Source organism: Botryllus schlosseri, chromosome 11 (genome assembly GCF_051294905.1).
Source record: "Botryllus schlosseri isolate E-star chromosome 11, Bs_hap1, whole genome shotgun sequence".
In the NCBI taxonomy this organism is placed as follows: Eukaryota; Metazoa; Chordata; class Ascidiacea; order Stolidobranchia; family Styelidae; genus Botryllus; species Botryllus schlosseri.
The window spans coordinates 2,357,363-2,377,772 of record NC_137246.1 but is presented as its reverse complement, the minus strand read 5'-3'; the positions used below and the strand labels follow the sequence as shown (position 1 = coordinate 2,377,772).

Here is a 20,410-nt window from a genome sequence, read left to right as displayed (position 1 = left end):
GCGGGTGTTCAGTCTCTATCAACTTTATTTTGGCATTTGATTATTCTAATACCGTTATGGATTGGTCCTACCAGGATTGCACTTGGCGTCGACGTCAGGGTTTCATGAAATCTGGCAACATTCACTGCGGTACCGTATACGAATTATATCGGAATGGTGATGAGTTGAGTGAGATTGAGGAAGGGATATATTATTTTCCTTGTGTCCATGTGCCTTATAAAGAACCGGACGTGACTATAAGACGCACCAAATACAAGTTTACGGAGTTTTGACATAGACATGAGCAGATGGAGACATCACCCCTTGCCTTGTCTATTGTGTGTCCGGCATTGGCCCATTGCACAAGTGCATACCGTCTAACGCAGAACTGGAAGCCGGGTCAGGCTGTGTGATCACACCTCTAAATGATAGTTCCGGCTTTACTGCAGGTGTGACCCCCTTAATAATTTGGGGATATCCTGCCTCATTTTCAAATTTGATATAGCATAGGCCTAATACACTGTTGGCTGTTGTGATCAATTTTTCTTCGAATACATCTTTGAGATTATAAGTCGTGAGTGACTTGTTAATCTAGAATTACGATATATTGCTGTGAGCAGCAGCGAAGTTGAAAAAAATTTGGAGCCCTGATCTGGACCTTGACTGTCTTCTGTGGTGGTTGCTGCAGCCTGCAGTAGTAGGCCTACACCTGTAATTTGAGATATAATTTTGACAGTCCTGATGATCCTAAGCTAACCCAATATCTAATGATGTTAGTTGAGCCAGGAAAACCGTTTTCATCCGCACTCCTTAAATTTGGTGCAGCCTACCAGCGGACAACTAGATCATTCTAGTTAATTTCTAATCAATTTTGTGGGTTTCCCGAAAATACCACAGGAGAACTGAATTGTGCGAAACAAGCCATGCTCAGTGTGCAGACGTTTGCCATTAGGTATGGGAATTCAGTCTGATTTGATTTGAACTCGGTTTATGTTGTATTTCTTTCTAACGGGCAATTTAGTTCAATTTTCAAGTTTTTGTGAATTCAATAATTCTAATTGTTATCAAATTGGGAAGAATAGGTGTAGCTTTTATCCTACATCAAATCTAATTTGGAAAAACTGAAAATTCCCTAGTTGTCCAAGTCTATACCAACTGAGTAGGGTTGAATGATCCGGATAACGGTTAACCGAACAACTGCAGGTTTTTTTACTATCTGATATACGGATATAAATCAGCCGGTCAATCGATTTAAAGGAGTATATCGTTGATAATGCGTTTTACACTTTTTAGTAAGTTATAATAAGTCGTATTATCAGTGTTGCCCTCGACCAATTAGCGAGAAGCGTGTTGCCAATTATCCAGATTCGTCTGTGCATGCACGCGCAATGTAGTGTGACATGATCTCCCACAGAGATGCTCGTAAAATCAGGTCATTGATTGCCGCGCGCTCGGCAATCGTCACTGCCCTCATTTATCGCGTCTTCAACAAGTCTAGTTCCGCTGGCTTGAAGATTCGCATCTGCAATTGGCCCTGTGCACATGAATGACATGATCTCATAGCTGGCCTGCACAATCGCATCTGTATTGGCTTGGTGCGCACGATATTACCGCAGGCATACACAATCGCATCTGCAATAGGCCCAGTACAAAAGATATCATCGCTGGCCTTTGTGAAACCGCGGCCCTTTCTACTAGTTCTTTCCATTCCTTGTGAGTGCTTTTCTTTCGTCGGGTCTTTTTCTAGGCTTTTTTGTCGCCGTAAGAACGGCAACGGCGGGGGAAGAGGAGCCGAGATGAACCTCCGACGGGAATCGAACCGGATCCGCCAGATTTGTAGGCGCTTATCGTCACCACTACTCTATGTCCCCCGACAATTTGTCGTATTTGCTCGTACTGCGAGTGTACGTAGATCTACAAGGACACCGTGTGATGATTTTACGATCCATTTTTCACCTCAACCTCATGAAATCGATTGTCTCACTTAGCAGTTATTATCCGGTTGACTGGTTTGGTAAATTCCAAATATACGGCTATATCTGTTATCCGGATAGTGAAAATTATTGATATCCGAACTAACCCTACTACTGAGTTTTCATTTAGAAATGGAAATGTGTGCGTGGTTTTGTGTTGGTGTTTGTTCCTATCGTATGAACCTTGCTTTCATTTTCAGCCTCTTCATTACTTTATGTGCAGCGTCAATTATGGGCGACTTACCTAAATGCAATGGCTGTCGTAGAAAGTTCACTCCTCTGCCTTCCAACGGTAGTGACCATACGCCGTTGCTGCTCCGATGCAGCCATACTTTATGCAAAAGATGCGTGTCTAAAAGCGTAGCCGCAAAAGGCGCCGTCACGTGCCCGGCTTGTAGCGTCAAAACCGAGTCCGTCGATGGAAACGATATTACTGCTGAACTGTGGCCGAACATATACTATGCTGGAACCATGGCTTGTGGGTCTGCTGTACCTACGTTGGCGAAATATTTCTCTCACACCCGACACAACACGACCAATATAGAACCTACGAGGAAGAAAATACCTAAAACCTATTGTTCGGAATGTGTCAACTCAGTTGCGACCTGCCGCTGTTGCCAATGCTTTGCGGATATGTGCGCAAAATGCTTCAAGTCTATTCACGGCCACTCTGAAATGTACAGGCAGCATAGAAAAGTCGCGTTACGTCCAAGTTTAACGGAAACGGAGTGTGCCGAGCACAACAGGCTGCTCGAATATTATTGCGAGCGTGATAAAACGCCGGTATGCCCGGATTGCGTAATTAGCCCGCAACATAAAGGACACGAGATTGTCCGAATTTCTGTCAAATATGACAACCACAGGGAGAAGATTATGGACGCCATGTCAAAAGCAGAATCGTCGTTCCTCCTAAGTTCGAATGTTAAGTTGCGACTCGAAAAACAGATGAAAGAGATCAAAACAGATGCTCATGAACAGAGCAAAGCTATTCATTCTCTCTTTCTGAACATCATGAGCAAACTGCAAGTGGATTACATTGGCGTTTTGAAGGCGTTAACTCAGTGCATGGAGTTCTCGTGTGACGAAATCATGATGCACCTTGAGGAGATAGAGGAGAAAGAACAGCGCATTAAAGATGCGTGCAGTGACGCAAGCCTGATTCTCTCCAAGGATGCACACATGCAAGTTGTTCTAGACCCTGAAGAACTTGTGTCTAATCTTGAAAGCTACACTCGTTTGCCTTACGATTTATATAAAAAGCTGGAGTTCAGCTCGAATGAGACTGTGCCCAGCACAGCGATACAAACTGGGTATTTCAAATTCTCAGCAAACCCCGATATGCTGTCGTTGTTTTCGAAGTTTGGCGAAATCGAGATTGTGAAGGGATACTCGTTTGAGCTGGGAACAATTGGAGATAACATTGGGATTTTAGAAGGTATACCGCGTCCTAAAATTGCTCAAGAAGATGTTAAACCCGCAAAAATACCAGTTGCCATAAAAGAGATTGAGCTGAGTTCGAAATCGCAGGAATTGGTTACGGTAACTTATGTCGACAGCCCGAGTAATTTCAACGTGCAAAGGGTAGTTGATCAGGCTAACATCAAAAAAGTGGAAAGGTTTCTCAACCGCACCGGACTGGAGCCCAGCAATTTCAAATCGATATCGGCCGGAGAACTGTGCGCCGCTAATTACGACAAGACCGGGATGTGGTACAGGGCGAGGGTTATCGGAAAAGTCGAAGAAACGACCAAAAACGATTCGAATTCGTCCAAAAGTAGCGTATCGAATAAATCCGGTGAATCTCACTTTGAAGCGAAAATTCGTACCAACGATGTAGTCGAAGTTTGTTTTGTGGATTATGGCAATACCGTGATGACAAAAGTCAAATGCCTCCGCCGACTGCCTCCCGAATGGAAAGCGCTGCCTGCTCTAAGTATCCCGTGTACTCTGGATAGCGTCTGCGCGGTCGATGGTAACAAATGGAATGTAGGCGCGAAGCAGTATTTTGCGAAAGCTGTAGACGGAAGGCGGCTGCTTATGACCACCGTAAACAGAGATCAAGGCGTTCGTTTGGTGGAGATATATCTACCAGGCTCTGACACTATTGACGATGATGTATCGGTATCGATTTCAGACGCTTTGGTCTTTCTGGGATTCGCAAAGTAAGTCGTAATGTTTGAAGATCTTCTTGGTGGCACTGAACTTCAACGTACAATTAAAAAGTGGCTTCAAAATGAAATTACCTTGACTATTTACGGCTAACACTCGGTAAGCGTAATTGTCAGCAACTAGTTGACAATTGGACAACACATTGTCTATCAATATTCGTATCACCAAATATGACGTTGCTGGTATGAAATTTTTAACAATCAGTGCGAAGAGATCGCTCAAGCTCAATGTACATAGGCACGAATTTGGTCGGCATTTTCCATAGAAGTCTACCCCTAGGCGACATTGCAAACGACCTCTCACGACTACGGGGAATCTGTCGTCTTCATACTTTTTGGCATAATTCATGGCCTTACCCTGTTCTACTTGAATGTTATATTAAGGGCTCCAATTCTCTACTAGTTGTTGATGATTACCTCCCCCCCCCCCCCCCCCCCGACAAGTGTCAATCGAAAATATTTGGGTTCATTTCAATTAGAATCAATGAAGCTTGAGTCCAATTTTATCATCTTGGGGACATCGAATTTTTGTGAGATTTTCTTTCTGCCATATCTCGACCATGGTTGTGTTTGAAACGATGGCCGAAAGAAAATTAAAAACTCACAAAAACTTCATTCCGAAAATTGGAGATAGGCTACTGTGATTCTACTGTGACGAAGCAGTCTCTTGAATAACACAACGTAACTAGAGCACAGGGTTGTAATGTGTCGATTCATGACTCGGGTCGCTATTTTTCTGTGACTCGAGTAATTTTCTTACATAGAAAATAACTCGACTCGACTTGAGTCACTTTTTGCGCGGACTCGAGTTGTACTCAAGTCATTGTGCAATGGTCCAGAAACTGTCTTTTATCTATTTAAATAAAGCCGTTAAGAGTGGAGGCAGTCAAAGTAACTTCACACTCAATTAGAAGTAGTGAATGGCCAGTAGGCGCAACTAACAATGTAGTATTGAGGCCAAGTTTTGTTGTTAGAGAGCCGAGTTTGACTATATTATTTAATTGTATACTGAAGTGTACCTCCATGAGGCTCTTCAAATATGTAAGTATATTTGTGTCGAGTGATTTGATACCGATAGTTCTCTCGCCTGTTTCTGCCAGGCATCGGTTTCCGCCCGCGCAGCAAGAGATTGACGACCCGCCAAAGAAGAAATTTCTCACACAAACGTCTCTGCCCAAGAATTCCGTCAGCGGCGTCACCATCTGCTACATAGAGTCACCTGACAGGTAACTATCAAGGATGTCGCAGGCTTTCTGCGATTTTTTAGAGTACCGTACTGAAATTGTATGTCCTCTTCCACTGAGAGTTATGTTATGACAGAGGATTATAGTTTGCTGTTTTTTTCCAACGCGGATGCCTTGAATTCTCAATTGGTCGCATGACAGCATCCAAAACATCTAGTACGAAACTGTACGCTAGCGAAAATAACGCCGTGGTTGACCCACAGCATTGTCACAAAGTGCAGTGAAGTAGTTATGGTCGAAAAAACACTGGATAAAGAGCACTCGATTTTTCTCGGTCTTACTGATCACAAGGGCAAGTTTTTGAAACTTTTGCAACTTTTTTTTACTGCTTCCGACAGCTTCCTAGACACTCAGAATCTATGTATTATGGTGTTTTAAGCTGTTTGGAGGGATTTTATAGTGCAACTTTTTGCAACTTTTCTCTTTTTTTCATGCCAATTTTTACTGCAACTTTTATCAAAATATGCGTAAAAATGTAAAGGAGTGATTTAAAAACAGACTATAAACTATTTCTAGTATGGTTCTTTTATCTTTGATTTGCATAGCTATAACGATGGGTTAGCTGTATGTATCTCACTGTTTTCTATGAAACAATGTTCCAAGCAAGAAATTCAATAACCTGCCAATCACGATTGTGCCCGAACAATATGTAAAAAGATCGCTTTATTAATCTGTCGTTGCAATTTGAAATAGTTTCCCACTACACGAGCGCCCAGGCCGAGAGTGAGTTTTTCCGTAATGCCTTGGATCAAGTTTGCAGACGTAAGGAGTTTGGGGTGTGTTATTTGACTCCTTTTAGGAATATAGGTTATCGCTAAACTGTTTGGCCTTTTTTTGGAAAAATTATTCCCGCATTGCGCAATTTTTTTGCTATGTGCCGGAAAAATATTTAATTTTTAGCGACTTCGCCAGACCGTGCGTTAAATGACAAAAAAATAGATTTGCCAGCTCTGCAGGAACTAGTTTATATAACGGAACCGTTCGAGTATCAACAAAAATTATAAATGCAACTTTTTGCTGCAACTTATAAAATTTATTGCAACTTTCTCGTGATTTTAGTGCAACAAAAACTTGCCCTGCTGATCACCTGTGTCTGCGAATATATTGTTTTTCACTCCGCTAATCTCGCAATTAATGCTCACCCTTTCTCCAGATTCTTTGTACAAAAAGCTGACGACAGCGTGTCTTACTTGGAAGATATGGATCAGAACATCCAGTATTGGGTGAAAAAGCAGACCTCTGGCAAGAAGGCCGCCGCTTTTGCGGACTTCGTGCACGACCTGCAGATCGTCTGTCCGAAAGTGGGAATGGTGAGACTGCGAAACTATCGCCGGATATGTGCAAACTCAAACTTGAACTACTCACTTTTGAAATCTGCGACCAAAACTAGAACTACTCCATTTTCAAAATCTTCGACTAAAACTACTCAAATTTCAAAACTCAATACTAGAACTAGAACTACTCAAAATCCGCAACTAACAAGATTCAATTCCAAAGCAATTCATTAATTTTTATTTAACCGTTATCGGATCAGCTTTCCACGTGAACATCAGTAGGGAGGGGTTTCATCCCCCATTACCCACCCCTGGCTACGCCGCTAGAAGTATTGATGACATTGAGCTAGCAATGGCTGTAAGAACATCACACGACAGATAACCTGTGTCAGTTGTTTGGTAGGCCTAACTATATTTGTGTTTAATCTTAAACTACAACTACTTCTAACAATCCGCAATTGGAGCTACTTGAAAAACCAGTAGTTACTTGAGCCCGTCAAATAACTAGATTGTTAGTTTGTACAAGTCTGAGTATTATACAAGTTATCTTGTTAAGCCAGGGGTTCTTAAAGTATGGTATAATTTTGGGTCGCAACCCCACCAGAGCGATCTTTTAATAAGTATGCAATATTGCTGAATTTCTTGCATCAGAAAAAACTCCTTTGCCCGAGCTCCTGTGGATAGTTCGCAATAGCTAATAAGTGAAACTGGTTGTCTGCGCGTTCTCTATATCAGTGGTTCTCAACCTTCTTCACCTCGCGGACCGGTAAAATTTCAAAAAATGTCTGGCGGACCGGTGAACTTTTAAAATTGAAATGAAGCCAAAATGTAGAGTATGCAACCGTTTTTTGCAATTATAATATGGTGCTAGAGAGTGAAATTTAGAGGGTTTTGATCGTATTTAATTATTATTCATGATGGCATCCATGTGATTTTATGGTAGTGAGTCTGCCGAGTCGAGGTAAAATTGCCTTGTACAGATAAAGTGCTACCGCCGAGAGACCTTTACTGTCTTTCGCTCCGAACGCCGTGGGCTTAACCGACCACGCCAATTCTGATAATATTCTTCTCTTTGACAATATCGAGAGAAGAACCGTATCGTAGTCGGACCAAGCACCTTTTCATGCTACATTGCTCATTGCCCACAGCCACCAGAAACAGGCTACTCTGGCAACTACCTATACGAATACAATGCGTGCCGCAAGAAAACACATTACAGCAGCTATACCGGCCATCCGCAAATCCGGGCCGAAAAAGCACTTCGCCAGCCCAACCCAAAAACGCTGGTCTTGGGGCGCCCACAGGGCGATAAGTCAAACTTCCGGGGGCTTCACCCCCAGACCCTACAGTTGGGTGGATGTTTTCACCTGTACTTGTGAGCACATCCATTCTACTCAGCGTAATCAGAGAGTTAACGTAGCTTAATCGCGCCAATAGTGAAAATTTTCGATCATTCACGAGTAAAGCGGTTTTCTCGCGGCCGAATTTTTGGACAACCTTTTCGGAGTCCCATGTTAACCTCAGCTTCATTATGCGTTGGTACGTCGTGGAGTGGTAATGGCTGACGCCGAAATACCTATAAATCATTCCGTATTTCTCAAAGAAGGGCACCTAATAAGTTAAGCAAGACATTAAGGGATACTAAATCGTACAAAGCGCGAAAAGAAATTGAAAAATGTTAGAAAAGGTTTCAAATATGCTATGATTTATGATTTATGTTCATTTGCGAAGTAATTTTGAGCCCAATTCAAGCTCGGCCCCTGTCCAGTTGGGCGGTTTGGGGTGCCCCCGCTGCACAAAATGAATGAATCGAAAACCAATAATAAAACTGTGCTGTTTAGCGATGAGTCGGCTCGTAACTGTTCTGTGTACTTGTCACTTGCTTGTCGTCAAATGACACGTCTTGAACTTTAAGTCAAATCGAACATGTTTCCAGCCCTAAGATTACCTCACGAAGTTACGAATCAGTTTAAAATTTGATGTTTTATTTATTTTATCAATGAACAAGCCTTCAACATTGCATCTTGAAATTAAAGTATAAAATTCTAATATGCCTGGCGGACCGGCAGGAATGTCGTCGCGGACCGGCGGTTGAGAACCACTGCTCTATATCACACCTATTCGTAGCATACTAACGTTAGAAATGCATTCATTTCGATGTGCGAGGCTTGGGTGGCGAGATGACGCTAAAACCCAGATTTGGGTCGTGGTCTAATAAGTTCAAGAACCACCGTTGTATGCAATGCGTCGTTTTCAGATTTGTCTCGCTTGCTTTCCGGCCAATCGTTTTTGGTATCGGGCCGAAGTGATATCGGTGAATGAGGACAGAACTGTGGATGTGGAGTACGTCGATTACGGAAACAAGAGTACCATTCATGTCTCCGGCTTGTTCAAGATACCGGAGATGTTCACTAGACTTCCCGTGCAGGTAGCGCCAATTTTTGGTGTTTTCTTACCAGGTTTGCAGTGACTCGAGTCATGACTAGCTATGACTAAAACTACTCTCTTTTTAAAACTCGCTATGAGAACTAGAACTATTTACTTTTGAAATCTGCAACTAGCACTAGAACTACTCACTTTTCAAAACTCTCAACTAGCACTAAAACTACTCAAATTTCAAAGATTATTCATGACTAGACTCGAGACGCCATTATTTGGTGACTCGAGTCATTTTTTCAAATGCGTAAAATCATTCGACTCGCATCATTATGCATGACTCGAGACTAGGACAGCCAAGATAGTCGTTTTATTGTAGCTTCGATAATAGTAAAGTTACCACATTATTGGTACTTCGTCTCTCAGTCCTGATACTTGGAAAATGTGGTCGGAAACTGTCAAGACTAAGGATAATTAAAATTACTATATTATGAATGCAAGTCATTATATCACTGGAGCAGAGTTGAAAAAAGTGGGTTGTACTGAAAACTGAACAGTGAACAAAATGAGTTGGACTCGGACTTGATTCGGGGGAGAGTTGTAAATGACTTGAGTCTAAATTATAAAAGTGAGATTGAATTGTGACTCGGAACTTTGTGACTTGGTTCCAACGCTGTTTCTTACTAAACCATTGATCTGGCAGTGTTGACCATTGTTGAATATTTAAGTATTTAATAACCATGCCTATTTCAGTGTGACTATGCTGTATGGTCGATAACGACACAAAAATTTCATTTCCACTAATGGGTGTAGCCTTGTACTACATATGTTTGATATGCTGTGATGTGACCAATTGTGATTTACAGCTGTACACAGTTGAAAGTAGTATTGAAACTAAAATTCTGGCATTATTTCAGTACTAGAAAAAATCATCTCTTACTACTAGACTCAATCTTTTTCGGCCCACGAGCCACATGAGATTTACGAACCATTGTACGGGCCACTTGAATGTTGATGACCTTTTTTATAGGGATGGTGTGATCGTGTGAACCTCTGAAAGGTTCAGGTTCGTGTGAACGTGAACCATATTGAAAGGTTCTGTGTGAACGCGGACGTGAACCTCATGACGTCACGTGATGTCATATTGCTCATTCCAACCCTACATTTCAGTGAAGTGATGGCCTATATTAATGTGCACGTTCATATTGAAGTTCTAAACGTCGCCAAATGTATCAACTGGGGCAATCAAATGATATAATAATCCCATAAAATCAATATCTTCCGTCGCTTTGCCAACAATTTTGACGAGGACTTGCAAAGGAATTGAAGATTACGCTTTAACGGTCAAGGCCAGACCGGACAATGTATTCGGCGTCTGAGTATTGATACGTTGATGTTGAGCAGAGTGTAAAACAGGTTTCTATATTTGCTACCGATATTACCCAATTACCAAGTCATACAGCGGTAGCCAACACCCCAATCGCACAGGTTTGATTTTTATGATACAATAAACATATGAAGTCAAGATTGACCCCGTATGCCTGCTACATTTTTTACATCTGACAACGATATCAATCTCATTGATTGGTTGAACATTGAACAAGCATCATTCGCTGACTACATGTAGTGTATTTCACTCTTGATGTTGTGTGATTGCGGTTCAAGCTCACAGCAGAGAGTCAGTAATTATTCACAATCGGAAAACTTTTGTAACAAAGCATGTAGAATTTTTGAGATTATTCGAAGTGCGTGCTCGTTTAGTGTTGATTTTTTTTTCAGCTGCCAGCGCCGTGCATAGAGTGGCCGGCAGTTGAAATGCAATAAATTTCAACCAAAGATGTTATAATGATTGAAAATTGTAATAAATGAAAAAGGTTCACAGTGCAGAACCCACCAAGGTTTATTTGTGAACATGAACCACTAAATTTCCTAGGTTCACACCATCCCTACTTTTTTAGTCGTCCGGTAGAAGCGAACCGGGTTAGGTAATGGTGAAAACAAGACTTATATTGCTACACATCAAAATCGATAACAACTATGTCATGAAAACTTAGCGTGCAGTTTATCTTAGCGTGTCAGAACTGATATTCTAGTTATCAACATCCCAAATTACGCGATCAGTCTAATCAAACTTTGATTGGCCTTGCAAGTTCACAACAAGTTACCTTGGTAATTTTTTTGATATTATTACTAATTTCGAGAATTACCTCGCGAGCCACTGGTTGGCCGCGTCATCATTAGAAAAGTTGATACTTCAATCATTGTGTCCAGCCCTACTGACGATCACTCCTGACAAGTGTCAGCCGAAAATATTCGGGTTTATTTCAATATGAAGATATCATGAAAATTGCTTGCCACATATACCAAACTCTTTGCACCGGTGCAGGCTTTACGCTGCAGGCTCTGCCTGGTCAAGCCACCCGCTAACGAAGAAAAATTCACACTGGCCTGCGTCCAAAGGTTTGCGGAACTGTGTACTACGTCGGATGTAATGATCATGGATGTACGGTGAGTCGGTTTTTCTTGTCGTCTCGTGTAAAGCACTACTGCGATTCCTGCAAAATTTGCTCGAAATTCCTGCAATTATGTATGATTTATTGTTACAATTGTAATCTATATTTAATATTTTTACATAATTTCCTAAGCGCAATATTACGCTGTTTTCTTCACCTATATGCATTGTATGGTTGCTCTATGTGTATTAGGGCTATTCAAAAATAACTTTTTGTCAAATTTTTTTGGTTGCTGGAGAAAATTGTAAGGATGCCTAAGAAACGCTGCACTCCAAATTTGGCTAAATTTGGGATTTGAAAAAATAGTATTTACGGTGGATAAAGTAAGTAATATTATTTTCAATTGCAACATTTTCTACTTCAATAACTTCGCTTTTACGGGTTGGAATTGAGCCAAACCTGTTTTGCGTCGTTATTTTTGGTAACTTGACAATTTCATGGGGTAGCCAGCAGGGTTGTAATGACTCGGGTCACGATTTTTTGGTGACTCGACTTGACTCGAGTTATTTACTCAAAATATGAAAATAACTCAACTCGAGTCAATCTGTGTATTGACTCGACTTGGACTTGAGTCATTACGCGTGACTCTAACCAAGTCATATGACTTGAGACTCAGACGGCCAAGACCGATATTTCAATGTAATTTCGAAGAATAGTAAAGAAACGACATTATTGAGATTTAGTCTATTCGTACTGGATTTGAAAATGCGACCAGAAAGTGCTAAAAGTGAGGAAAATGAATATATTATAAAGAGACTAAGTGGAAACTTAGCAGTCGACACAATGACTTAATAAGACAATACCATGACTCCGACTCGGCCCTCAACTCGCTGATTTGGACTTGACTCGGAGCCTTGTGACTTGGTCACAACCCTGGCAGACAGTAAAATTTGAAAAAAAATTATAATAATTTTTGTTCATTAAATGAAAAACTATGTCCTGTAACGGCAATGCTTCTACACGCCGGGATTGAGCCAGATCTGGTGTGCGACATTTCTCTTTCGGGTAGCCCAACAATTTCATCAAGTTACCAGTAGAATTTGAAAAAAGGCTGTTTTTGAACAGCCCTAATCCGCATGTGTGTGGGTTTACTGTATATGTCTTTGTACTTAGGACTTGCTATTGTTTTCACCAAACACTCTGAACTCTGAAGACCCCTCGAACTCCACATTGCCAGTTGTTTTGTGCCTTTTTCCTTGTCTCTCGGTGCGACAAATCAAAACCTATTGATCTCTCTAATGGACTCTCGCGTTTAGTGACGTCCTAGACCAGACGTACTGCGTGGACCTTTACGACGAGAGCCCCGGATGCATATCGGTGTCGAATCATTTGTACCGGGAAGGGCTGGTCACGAAGGAGACGGACTTGGATTCGGAATCTGCGGCAGTGCAGATCAAGGACGGTAAGAAGTCAATGGTAAAGGGAACTGCACTCTAAATACAGACATGTGCAAACTGCTAATCTGCTTAGTTGATGGCCTGATGTTGAAACAATTTCAAGGTGGCAATCAGGGTTGTGCCAAATCTAAAGGTTCCGAGTTACAAGTTCATCAAACTTTTCTCGAGGTATTTTAATTCATCACCGAGTCTGAGTTCGAGTCCGAGTCAGACTGCTATGACTCAAGTCTTGCGTTCAAGTAATATTCGACCATCTTTTTTACAAATCTGCTTGGATGATATAAAATGCTCGCATTTGTAATATACCGTAATTTTCCGAATATAGTATGCACTCTGCATTCGTAGTACATGAATAGTTGTGTTTAAGTATTCGATGTCATTCTGTTTTGCGATGTCACTGTTGAACAATCATGACGTGACAATCGCTAATCAATATACACCCAACGGCTTAGTCTTTAAACGATAGTAGATAGCAGCCAAAGCCTGCGAGGCCCGCGATGCGATCGTTCAGGCCAGCGACATCTTGCGCACGAGGCCTGTTACAGATGAGATTGCTCAGGCCAACAATGATGTCGTGCGCACCAGGCCTGTTGAAGATGCGACTGTCGTGTTTAGGCCAGCGATTACATGTTGCATGATTGTTTGTCTCCAACGACCACACAGAACGTCCAACGCAATGCTTCAGGATGTTTCTGCCCATCTCACAAAAAAAAACGAGGAGCAACTGCAGTTTGCATTTGGGGTTGTTGCTGAGCACCACAAAATGTGCCCCAACACCCTCAAACAGAGCTTTTGGCAATATAAAATGATATTGGTCATCATGGTACCCCCACCAATGATCGGCTATTAACCAGATGAGGTAATCTAGGCTTTCCAGCGTTGACCCAATAGCAACTATGAATTTACTATATATGCTCCATAGCTGATATCTATATCTATAGGTAAAATTTCGAATCCATTAAGCCACCTCTAAACATTAATGAATATCAATAAAATTTTACACAGTGTGTTTTTTAACCAAAAGGGAACATTTTGGCATGGTCAGCCCAACAACTTTCCAAATTTCGTTTCTTAAGGACCACCCTATTATACGTGGAAAATTACGGTAGTTATTATCCTCACTTTTAGGAGTCTCTGGCCATATTTTACAAATACCACTAGTGATAGACGTAACACCAACGATGTGGAACTTACCGTTTCTCGAAACTACAATGAAATGCCTGTCTCAGCCGTTCGAGCCGTAGGACTCGGTTGAGTCGTGCGCAATGCGCGTGACTCGAGTTCGAGTCAAGTCAGCCCTCGCATTGACTCAAGTCGAGTCATTTTCAGTATAGGAAAGTGACTTCATTCAAGTCGATTCGTGACTCGAGTCATTACAACCCAAGTGATATCGACTAGGCCAGGTGTGTGTCTGATTTCAGAGACTAGCCTACTCCAAGTCGTTTCGACGCCTATCTTTCACTGATTGATTCACACATTGATCTGATAAAATTGTTGATAAACTGAACCAGGGCCAATTTGCGTGCGCTGTGTTTTGCAGCTGCTTCTGCCGACGAAGCTTCCGTACGGGACTCAAAAACGAAAGCCCGGATCACCCACGTCGAGTCCCCGGCGTTCTTCTGCTTGCAGATCAAATCGGCTGGCGCGAGGCTAAACAAGATGATGCGGGAATTGCAAATGGAAATGGATAAGGAGCACTCTCCGGAGATAGGAGGTTAACAGTGTGCTTTTGTCCACATACTAATTATGGCGGCGCAAAAATGCTAATCTAATTTGGAAAACATGCGTAGTTAATAATTGTAATTTAATTCGGGAAAAACTGTTTAGCTATAGTTCTAATTCTAATCTCATTCGGTAAGGCTGATAATTTTGTAGTTGTGCAATCCAACGCTAGAAGTAAGCTGGCTGCGTGTATTACAGTTTGGAAAGTGGGAGATATCTGTGCCGCGAAATCCAAGAGAGAAAAGCGATGGTGCAGAGGTCGAATCAAAGCCATCAAGGAAACCGTATGTTGTCGCCAGCGATAACTGTAGACTTCTCAACTTTTTACCCGCGTCTGTCCCAGGGCGACGTATACTCTGTCACCGCCATCGATTTCGGTTGGGACGAGACCCTGCTGTCGACATCGCTGAGGCGACTGCCGGAAAGGTTCATCGACGACGACACCCAGTACCTTTTGAGATGCTGTCTGGGAGGGGTGAGTCCGGCGGGAGGAACAGGAAAATGGACTTCGACGGCGTCCAATTATTTCATCGTGAGTATTTTGTAGGGCTGGGCAATTTCGAGGACCCTTGTGAGTCGATTGTGAATCAAGTATTAGGAGTAATGTATCACTCATTGTTATGCCATGACAGTATGAATGACGTGGAAAGTACGAATATATATCTTGTGCGATCACAAACAATATAATGCCGGTTCTGCATCCAATTTATAGATCATTAGTTCTCAAACACCGGTCCGTGGCCAGGTTCCTGCTAATCCACTTGATATATTTTACATCACAATAGCAAAATGCAAGAAGTTAGCGTCTTCTCCGTTGATGAGAGAAATGAAACGTCAAATTTTAAATTGAGTAAGTAGTTTGGAACATATTATTCTGCAAGGTGTCATAATACAGAGCTCATAGTCTACTTTGGGAAAACGTCACTATGGCACAAGTGTTACACATACTGTTTAAAGGTAGCCTACCACTCATTTCGGACAAGTTATAGGTGAAAGCTTTGTGGACTTTTAAACGAACTTCGTGAAGCTCCGATAATTTAATTAAGTGACGATTGGTGGTGTAATAGTTGAAGGCTATAGCAAACGCAATTTTTTTCAAAAGATGGCAAACAATGAACAATAGAAGCTAGTAGTCTTTAACAAGACTTCGCGAGCTTCGACTTGCCGAGACTTCAATCGAACAACGTATAGATATCTAGTATCAAAATGACGGCATTAAATGTAGTTTCCAATATTACATTCGAGTTACATACATGATTCGTTAATGAATTTAGGGTAATTTTGATTTTTGAAGGTTCACCGGTGCGCTCCATTTGTTTTAAAGTTTTGCCAGCCCGTGAGATCAAAAAGGTTGAGAACCCCTGTTGGCTGTTATAGATTACACCATCATATGCACTTTGTGACAATGCAATGGGTCGATCACGACTTTGCGGATACGTGATTTTCACAACGTGCGTAGCTTTGTGCTACATCAGTGGTTTCCGGCCGGGGGTCTCCGAAGCATTTTCACGGGTCCACGAAACCTCCAAATATCCAAAATGGTTGAAAAACTATTTGGATTTCTTTCTAATTACAGAAATCACGAATTGAATAGTATATTCATATTGAAATAAACCCGAATATTTTCGGCTGACACATTATTTGCACAATAATAAATGTAAATTTTAACTAAAACTTGAAGTCTGGCATGCGTGACGTATACTGCGATACAACTAGGGTTGCATTTAAAACAAACGGTGTTTTAAAACACTTTATTTAAAACAAGTATTAAACAGTGGTTTAAAAAAGGCCTTAAGTTGTAAAATTACGCCATAAAAGTGTAAATTCCTTCTAAAAAAATGTCGCATGAGCCTACAGACAATTACCACCACGTATATATCGATGTGGGATGGTTTGAACCCTCGAAATAGTCGGTTCAGAATTAATAGTACAGATATTTTCGTCAAAGGAGCTATATTCACCCCATATTTTCAATTGTCAATTTCAATCCATTGTGACGTCACAATTGAATATTCGTGACGTCATGACTTAAAAACAATAAAAAACATGTTTTAACTGAGGGCCTTGTTTTAAACATGTTTGTTTTAAAATGATTTTTGTTTTAGATGCAACCAATCGAGGTTTACAGCGTTCCACAGTGGATAAGACTATGAAAACTATAATTTTCGTTGATAAGATAATTCTTAAGGGTGAGGACGACATAATATCAGCACTAGAAAAAATCTTCTCTCACGACTTGACTTCTTGGGATTATTACTCGGTACAGATTCAAGCACTCGAATCGTTAGTAAATCCTAGTTGGAAAATCGATCGACCAGAATTCATTGCCAGTTGACCGGACGCGGTCGAGCCCAGCAGTTTTTTACGCGTTTTGTATGCATTTCTAAAAGCATTCGCTCGTTCAGGACCTGACCAGCGGCGAAGAGTGCCTGATCGAGGTGTTGGAAACGCCGGGCGGTGCGGACGAATGCACCGTCGTGGAACTGTGGACCGATCTTCTCCGGAACGAGTGCGCTTTGCAGTCTGAAGAAGTTCCCGCCGTATCGAAAGATCTCATCATACAAGGACTCGCGCTGCCTGTAAGGCGTCCGGTCAACGCGAAGACGTCAAGGTGGGTAGTGAGTGGTGACGCTCGTTAACTGTAGGGCTGGGCCACGTTTGTAATGACTCGAGTCGTGAGGTTTGGTGACTTGACTTGACTCGAGTCAATTTTTCTAATGCGTAAAATGACTCGACCCCAGTCAATTTTCGTGGTGACTCGACTTGTATTCGAGTCATTGTTCATGACTCAACCCAAGTCGTACGTCTCGAGACTAGGATGGCCAAGACAGACATCTCATTGTAATTCGAAGTTACCACACTATTGGTATATAGCAGGGGTGGCCAACCTTTCCGGCCAAGGGGCCACATTTCATTGACGAACCATCGCGCGGGCCACTAGCCGCGCCAGGCGTGAAAATTTCATAGGTTGATATTATTGTTACTTGAGTATATTGCGAGTCTGCAGTATATTGCTGGGCTCAGCTTTCAAGAACTGGACTATTCGACGCCTGGACATATCGATATCGCAAGCTTTGGCCAACATAAGTCAATCATTTTATGCCTATGTTTCATCGTAGACGGTCTTTCTGCGAGCGCAAACGCAAGGTCACATGTTGGTGACACTTTCTCTCGTAATCGCGACCATAATTAGACTTAGTATGGTACATTAGGCGTTCTTCCATTTTCAGGAGGGGATAACAATATCAAAAGCAAGAAATCGAGTGATTGCATGAAGCGTGGAAAAAAATTTACTTCAGATAAATACACCGCAGAATATTCTGCTTCATTGTAATGTACGAAGGTCTTCCAAAATTTGACTGGCCCATGGATCTGTCAATGCGTCGGAACTGATATTTCAGTCGTCACATCCAAAATGTTGCGGCTTGACTAATCAAATTTTTGGTTGCACGTTCACAATGTGGGCAATTCATTTTTGGTATTATTACTAATTTCTAAAATTACCTCACGGGCCACTCAAATCCTTCTTGCGTGCCAGATGTGGACCGCGGCCCATGGGTTGGCCGGCCCTGGTATATAGTCTGTCAGTCCTGATAATTGAAATTTGGGCCAGAAGCTGTTGGGAATGAGTTGAATTATGAATGCGAGCCCTTCTATATCACTCAAGCACAGTTGAAAAGGTAGATTGAACTGAAAGCTGAGCACTGAACATAATGACCTGGACTCGGACTCGAGTCAGAACACTATGTCTCGGACTCTACCCTCTACTCACTGACTTGGACTCGGACTTGACTGAAGTCAAAACTGTAAAAGTGAGATTGACTTGTGACTCGGAACCTTGTGGCTTGGTTACAACCCTGCTGTGCACAATGATTCGAGTACTCTAATCTGAATCGACTATAAATTTTAGCGGTTTGAGTAGAGCAGCCAGAGGAGATTTTTTTTAGTACTGAAATGATACGCTCCTTGGCGCTAAGAATCAGTTTATCAATCAAACTTATAGCTTCTATGGTACTTTCCAGGGTTGTAACCAAGTCGTAAGTCAATCTCACTTTTATAGTTTTGGTAGCCTGCTAACTGTCGAAAAGAAACGCGAAGCCTAAATACTTGCCACGGTTGTCGACATACGACGTTCTTTTAAAATTTATTCTGAAGTTCTGTGCCTCCAAGCGTCTCTCTTATAACAGCGTCGTCGCAAATGGTTTGCATACGGAGGTCGTGGAAAAAACTGCGGACTCGCCACCGTTTTCAAAGCCTGAGCAAGCGCTACGCGATTATCAGCACGAAAACGAAGATATTGTCGCCATCCCGATTACTGACGAACCAGACAGCAGTCACAATGATGATATCGACAGCCCGTGTGTACCTGCAGCGGAAGACATGAAATCTGCGCGCGACACAGACGATTCCAACCGCCGCGGAAGTTTAATGCAGTACATTCCGCTGCCAGTTGTGAGCGTCGGCAAAACGATGCGATGTTCCGTGTATCACGTACACGACCAAGACTACTTCTACGTGCGAAGGCACGCGGAGATGAATGGTTTAGAAGGTGACACCACTCTTGTAGATGACAGTTTCGATTGGAAAATGGCAATGACGGCCGTGCAGGAGAGGGATAAGGACGTCATTCCGGCACACGATCTACGCGAAATGATGCCTTGCTTGTGTATGTACGATACAGATCAGCACTGGCATAGGGCGATCGTTTTGTCTGTAGGATTGCAGTATACCGCATTAGTGCAATACGTTGATTTCGGTACTCTAGAAGAGGTACCTGTTGATAGGTTGAGGTACATGCCGGAGTCTCTGATGAGGCTGCCGACGCAAGCTTTGCTTTGCACTTTCGCAGACGAGGAGAAGCTTGACGTCGCGAGACGAGACGGCGCTTTCGAGAGGTTTTGCGAAGCTGTGCACGGGACATATTTAGAAGCAGTTGTGGATGGGTGGGAAGAGCCGGCCGCCGATTTCGCGCACTACGAGCGCGTTTACGTGGTGTCGTTGCGTTCGGCGGGCGGAGCAAAGCTGCAGTTCAATCTGTAGGACGGATGTGTGTCGTTATTCTTGCGATTTCGTTGGGGGATGTGAACGTGTGTGGTTCTTTGTAGGATTATTAAATTCGTGGGATTTTCCTTTCGTTCTTGAATAGCTGTGGCGTGTGTTGATATGGTTATGTGCTGATGGGATTGGGGCTCAGGTCTTGAGGTAGTAGTAAGTGTTCTAAACTTGGTTGTGTCAGGAGATGGCCTGTAACGAAGTACTATTTATGGTGGATCAGTGGTCACTAGGGTGGAGTGAAAATGACTTTTTTTTTTCAAATCAAAAAAGGCCTTCCTCAATCCTGACAAATGACCTAAAACTTCAATTAAAAGTGACTTCAGGGTGTTTCCCCCATTTTCCAGCCGGCAACCCCCCAATTTCTGCGCGTGGGGGGGTAAAATGGCCCATCTCGGCAACCGCTGGTCGTAGAGTCATGATATATAGCTCAAAATCTGCGGAAGCATCATGTTTCTATCTGTCTTCTGAAGAAAGTTTTCTCTATTGTGAACACAAAATGAGTTATAGCCAAAAAACTATATATACGCACATTTTTGTTGAAATTCAGCATTTATTCTGACGAATTGTGATCTGTCATTAGTTTTTTTTTAAAGTAAAGTAACACACTGGCAATACCGAATATTGGGCCCATATTACAAATATATTCACAACACAGTCCTTTTAAAATCGGTTCAAAACATCATAATGAAACACTCACATTTAACGACTT

At 42.1% G+C, this 20,410-nt stretch overlaps 1 protein-coding gene across 3 annotated transcripts; it reads left to right on the top strand.

The window, feature by feature from the left end:
- Nucleotides 1–774: 774 nt before the first annotated feature.
- LOC145449806 (RING finger protein 17-like) lies at nt 775–19,791 on the top strand. Of its 3 annotated transcripts, XM_080328240.1 has the most exons (12): nt 775–931; nt 1,727–4,114; nt 5,221–5,346; nt 6,518–6,674; nt 8,896–9,066; nt 11,401–11,522; nt 12,784–12,929; nt 14,465–14,638; nt 14,845–14,930; nt 14,990–15,178; nt 17,052–17,257; nt 18,834–19,791. In XM_080328240.1, the coding sequence occupies exons 2-12, from the start codon at nt 2,085–2,087 to the stop codon at nt 19,684–19,686; spliced, it is 4,260 nt and encodes a 1,419-aa protein (XP_080184366.1). In that variant the 5' UTR covers nt 775–931; nt 1,727–2,084; the 3' UTR covers nt 19,687–19,791. The 3 variants fall into 3 exon arrangements, with proteins under 3 accessions (XP_080184366.1, XP_080184367.1, XP_080184365.1); XM_080328241.1 differs by lacking the exon at nt 775–931 and having other exon boundaries at nt 1,004–4,114; nt 17,052–17,287; nt 18,834–18,970; XM_080328239.1 differs by lacking the exon at nt 775–931 and having other exon boundaries at nt 1,011–4,114.
- Nucleotides 19,792–20,410: the final 619 nt, after the last annotated feature.

Bases quoted from the DNA above. Each gene is read 5' to 3' on its own strand.
- LOC145449806 (XM_080328240.1), top strand. From the start codon at position 2,085: ATGGAAATGTGTGCGTGGTTTTGTGTTGGTGTTTGTTCCTATCGTATG. The intron at 5,347-6,517 runs GTAACTATCAAG...CCCTTTCTCCAG, and splicing joins TACATAGAGTCACCTGACAG to ATTCTTTGTACAAAAAGCTG. The intron at 14,639-14,844 runs GTTAACAGTGTG...CGTGTATTACAG, and splicing joins GCACTCTCCGGAGATAGGAG to TTTGGAAAGTGGGAGATATC.